Source organism: Adiantum capillus-veneris, chromosome 28, assembly GCF_014529385.1.
Source record: "Adiantum capillus-veneris isolate H3 chromosome 28, ASM1452938v2, whole genome shotgun sequence".
NCBI lineage: Eukaryota > Viridiplantae > Streptophyta > Polypodiopsida > Polypodiales > Pteridaceae > Adiantum > Adiantum capillus-veneris.
In genome coordinates, this window is record NC_140958.1 from 51,694,362 (window position 1) to 51,698,554 (window position 4,193).

At 44.2% G+C, this 4,193-nt stretch overlaps 1 protein-coding gene across 2 annotated transcripts; it reads right to left on the reverse strand.

The window, feature by feature from the left end:
• Positions 1–512: 512 nt before the first annotated feature.
• On the reverse strand, positions 513–2,651 carry LOC147420451 (cytochrome P450 72A397-like). 2 transcript variants are annotated; one of them, XM_086504248.1, is made up of 4 exons: positions 2,320–2,651; positions 1,275–1,667; positions 1,168–1,203; positions 513–1,093 (listed from the first exon to the last, which is right to left on the reverse strand). In XM_086504248.1, exons 1-4 carry the CDS (start codon positions 2,623–2,625, stop codon positions 662–664), a joined length of 1,167 nt encoding a protein of 388 aa, XP_086360374.1. In that variant the 5' UTR covers positions 2,626–2,651; the 3' UTR covers positions 513–661. The 2 variants fall into 2 exon arrangements, 1 of the variants encoding a protein (XP_086360374.1); XR_015186945.1 differs by lacking the exons at positions 513–1,093; positions 1,168–1,203 and having other exon boundaries at positions 1,533–1,667; positions 1,738–2,651.
• Positions 2,652–4,193: the final 1,542 nt, after the last annotated feature.

Here is a 4,193-nt window from a genome sequence, read left to right on the forward strand (position 1 = left end):
ACTCTCTCCTTTTGTGACATAGACATTGCCTTTCAAGAGAGAAAGGTCGATGCAGACTCATTGCAGAGGTCATGTAAAAAGGCATATCTCTCACTCTCTCTCTCTCTCTCTTGTACACGTTCCTTTCTTGCAAGGGTTGGTGTAGCCACAAGAAGTTTGGACAGATTCTCACAATAATTCTCACATTGTGACTTACCTCAACATCATGAGCTTCTGCGAGGAAGGCACCGCATACCTAGCTAGGTACGATTGGGGGTAGGCAACCGTCAGCCCGGTGGGGGGGCCGGCGGTCCCTTGCCCCCAATCGTACCTAGCTAGATATGTGGTGCCTCTCGAGCAGAAGCTCATGCGGAGCTAGGTACGATTGGGGCAGGGGACAGTCGACCCGGTGGGGGGGACCGGCGACCCCTGCCCCCAATCGTACCTAGCTAGGTATGTGGTGCCTCTCGAACACAAGCTCATGATGTTATGCATTGTATGAAAAACACTGAAAAAGACTCCATTTTCGTACATGAGAAAATTTCTAAATCTTCTTGTGAGCATGTTGACAATTTCTTTCTAAAGCAAGCCTTAGTGAAGAAGGGAATTAGGCATACATTTGTCTTTGGTATTTCAATTTTGAAGAAGGGAATAGTAGGCATACATACAGGAGTAGCCTTTGCTATGCAACAAGAGGGTCCAGTAAGGTAGGCATTCCATGTTCAGGTTGCAGAGTTAGCACAACTCTGGGAGCATGCCGGTATGCTGGAGAAATCCGAAACTGGAACTTTTGCAAAATCATACAACGAGCAATCTTTGCCTCCATCAAGGAAAAATTTTGCCCAACACAAATCCGAGGGCCAACCCCAAAAGGCAGAAAAGCTGATGAATGCTTGCAAGCTTTCGAGATGCCACCCTCAAAACGCAGAGGATTGAACTGGAGAGCATCTTCACCCCACAACTTGGGATCAACATGCAAGACCAGAATGGGGAAAAACATAGAAGTACCGCCTGGAATTGAGATACCACCAAGCTTGACATCCTTGTTGGCTTCTCTCGAAAGGTCAACGGCAGGAGGGTACAATCGCAACACTTCATGCAAAATCATCCCTATCTGGCAAAAAGAGCATATTCCTCAGTCCAAAAGTGCAGGTTAATTACTAGTAGGAATACTAGTTTAGGACTTACAAGCTTTAATTCAAGGAATTCGCATCTGGATGACCACTGCCAAGCTGGGATAAAGCTTCTTCCCGAGCCCGTTCTTGCCACTCAGGATGGATGGCAAGAAGCATGACTGCCCATGTGAGCAGCGATGAGGTCGTCTCATGGCCCGCGAAGAAAAAGGTCTTGCATTCATCAATTATTTCTTGCAAACTCATTGTGACTAAATTCTTTTGGTTTCCTCGAGATTCCTCTTTAAGAGCAGACAGCATCAATCCCAACAAGTCACTTCCAAAGGCATCACTTTCATTCTCATTGGCAAGGCTCAACCGCCTTCTGATAATCTGCTCCAAAATTGATGAGGTCTGTTTTCTTAGCCTCCATCGAGAACGGTTGGTTGCTGTGGGTAGGAACCAGGGCAGGCTTTGGATAGTGACCAGACTTATTGAAAAACACTTCCTTGCAGAACTCAGGATCAACAAGCACCAACCTAGGCGTAGGACCCACCCAATAGACAAATGGGATGTCTGCACAGGAAAATTCCCATCCTGGTTAGTACTTCCATAAACTTGCTTAGAGCAGAAGAAATCCACATACATATCTAGTGAACTTTTTGCTATGATGGAAGACGGAGCAAAACTTGCATCAACATTTATTTATCCACAAGGTGTTCCTCATGCACATTGGATCCCTCTCGCATCATAGAAGTCACAGATAATGATATAGCCATGAAGTCCGATCACTTTTCCTTTTTATCGTTCGTCATCATGAGCTCTTGTTCGAGAGGTACCAGGTATCTAGCTAGGTGCAATTGGGGATAAGGGACTCCCAAACCCCACCCCAGACTTTGGCCTGGCCTTAACTGCATTGAGCTAGGTATGCTTCCATAAGTAACACACATCCTTCTTACAAGTAACACACAATGCTTTCATAAGTCGCAACGCGGAAATGATCGTATATGTATACTTTCCAACGATCGTATATGTATACTTTCCAACGTCTCGCACACCAAACTATAAGATGAGCATTACACCTCAATTTCATCAACATCTTTTTGAATCATCTCAACACCACTGATTCGCAATGTGTCCAGAGGTACTCATACACATCTTAAAGAACTAGTGGAGCAAAACCATACTGAGCAGTGCAATGGCCGTGATAAGGAAATAGGCGTGGCACCATGTCATGGGTGATGTGAGGCATGGGGGAAGCCAGGGCAGCCTTGTTGAGGGCAGAAAACTCCCCATAGTTTCCAAAGGGGATGCGATAAGGGGGCCCGCGGATGCCTTGAGTTTTAAAGAACTTCTGAAGGGGCAAGGGCCTCCATATATACACAGAGAAAGCCTTGTGTAGCAGCAGCAGAGCAGCAACCAAGAGCAACATAGCTGCTACCATCAATAAGCTGGCCATGGCTGAGAGCGCCCTCCCCTCCTTCATGAGAAACGCGAGGTGATATGAACAGACAGGCCAACGATGCTCAATCATGAGCGTAAGTAAGGGGACTCTTTAGACTGTTTCGATGTAGCCTAGCAATAGTTGTCAAGAAAGTTTTATGATTTTCCATCGTTTCATTTTCTATAATCTTTTTCTTCACTTTTTGTTTTTTCCGACACACACCAGTGACCAGAGGGAAGGTGCTTAGAAAGCATTTTTTATTTTTATTTTTTCACCATCAGCATGGAGAAGGTAATAGAGAGAAACTATACACATATCATGTATTTACAATTGTACATTTCTATACATTACACCCTCGATAGGCAATCGTGGGAACCACCCCTCCAATAGGGGAGGAGAATACACCCAAGAGAACGTTACCCGTGAGCCTCGAACCCTCAACCTTCCGCAAGTATTGATCTCTTAGCATTTTCTCAAACTCTTTAATATTGTCAAGAAATTTAAGGCACATGCAATGAGCCATTAAGACTTAGATCCTCCTTGTCGCTCACTTCAGCCATCATATTCTTCACTTTTACATTTTGGATATTTTAAAAGTTTTTTTTTTTTTTTTTTTTTGAAGTGAGCCAATGAGTGACATGTGGAACATTTTCTCAAACTCTTTAGTATTGTCAAGAGATTAGCCATTAAGACTTAGGTCCTTGCCGTTCACGTCGTTCGAGATGTGTGTGATGTTGAGTTGGCAAAAGGAAATTCATTGCATGACTTGTCAGCATAGGCAAAAATAAGGTCAAGGATCTCCCCCTCACCCCCCTTGTTTGTAAATGCTACATCCACAAAACATATGAAGTGCAACCACAATCATTGAACCTTATCTTTTCGACAGTGGGACCTATTTACTACTAGCTATTCTATCTTCATTGGTTGATTTCGACGCTTAGTGTTTAAAACATAAAGTAGGTTAGCTTCGGGGAGTGGCAATAGATTTGCAATCCTCGAGTCCAAACTTACATAGCAATGTCTCTATGTAACTTGTCTGACACAAGGCAATACGACCATCACACTGCTTAAACTCCATACCTAAGTAATGATGCAACAGGCCCAAATCTTTCATCTTTGAAAGTAGCATTCAAATGAGCCTTAAATTCAGCAATAGGTGCCTCATTCGGACTAGTGATCAACAAATCATCCACATATAGAACAACAATGAGAGGGATCACCCTCCTCCCCACCCCATCAAAGTTTCATGCCCATCGCTAAATGTCTCCACAATCATTAGCGGCATGATGGCCATTCCTTTTTAGTTGGGTCCTTGATGAGCCCAATGGAAAAAAAATGACGATTGTGTATACCTTATTGACGAGACGATAATGAATCGCGATGAAGATTTACACAAGCAAGGGAGGCACCCTACTCCCTATCCTTGCAAAGTTTCATGTCCATCGCACGATCAAGGACAGTACAACTGTCAATTTTTTGCCATTGGGTCCTTGGCAAGCCCATTGGAAAAAAAATTGGCGATTGTGTAGGGCTTGACTGACAAGACAACAACAGATGGCCATGAAACTTTCTAGGGGTGCGAGAGGCACCCTACTTCCCACCTCTACAAAGTTTCATGGCCATAGCAAGCCGTCTTGACGGTCATTAGCGGCACGATC

Bases quoted from the DNA above. Each gene is read 5' to 3' on its own strand.
- LOC147420451 (XM_086504248.1), bottom strand. From the start codon at position 2,625: ATGATTGAGCATCGTTGGCCTGTCTGTTCATATCACCTCGCGTTTCTC. The intron at 1,204-1,274 runs GTCATGCTTCTT...CCAGCTTGGCAG, and splicing joins CATCGCTGCTCACATGGGCA to TGGTCATCCAGATGCGAATT. The intron at 1,094-1,167 runs GTAAGTCCTAAA...TCTTTTTGCCAG, and splicing joins AATTCCTTGAATTAAAGCTT to ATAGGGATGATTTTGCATGA.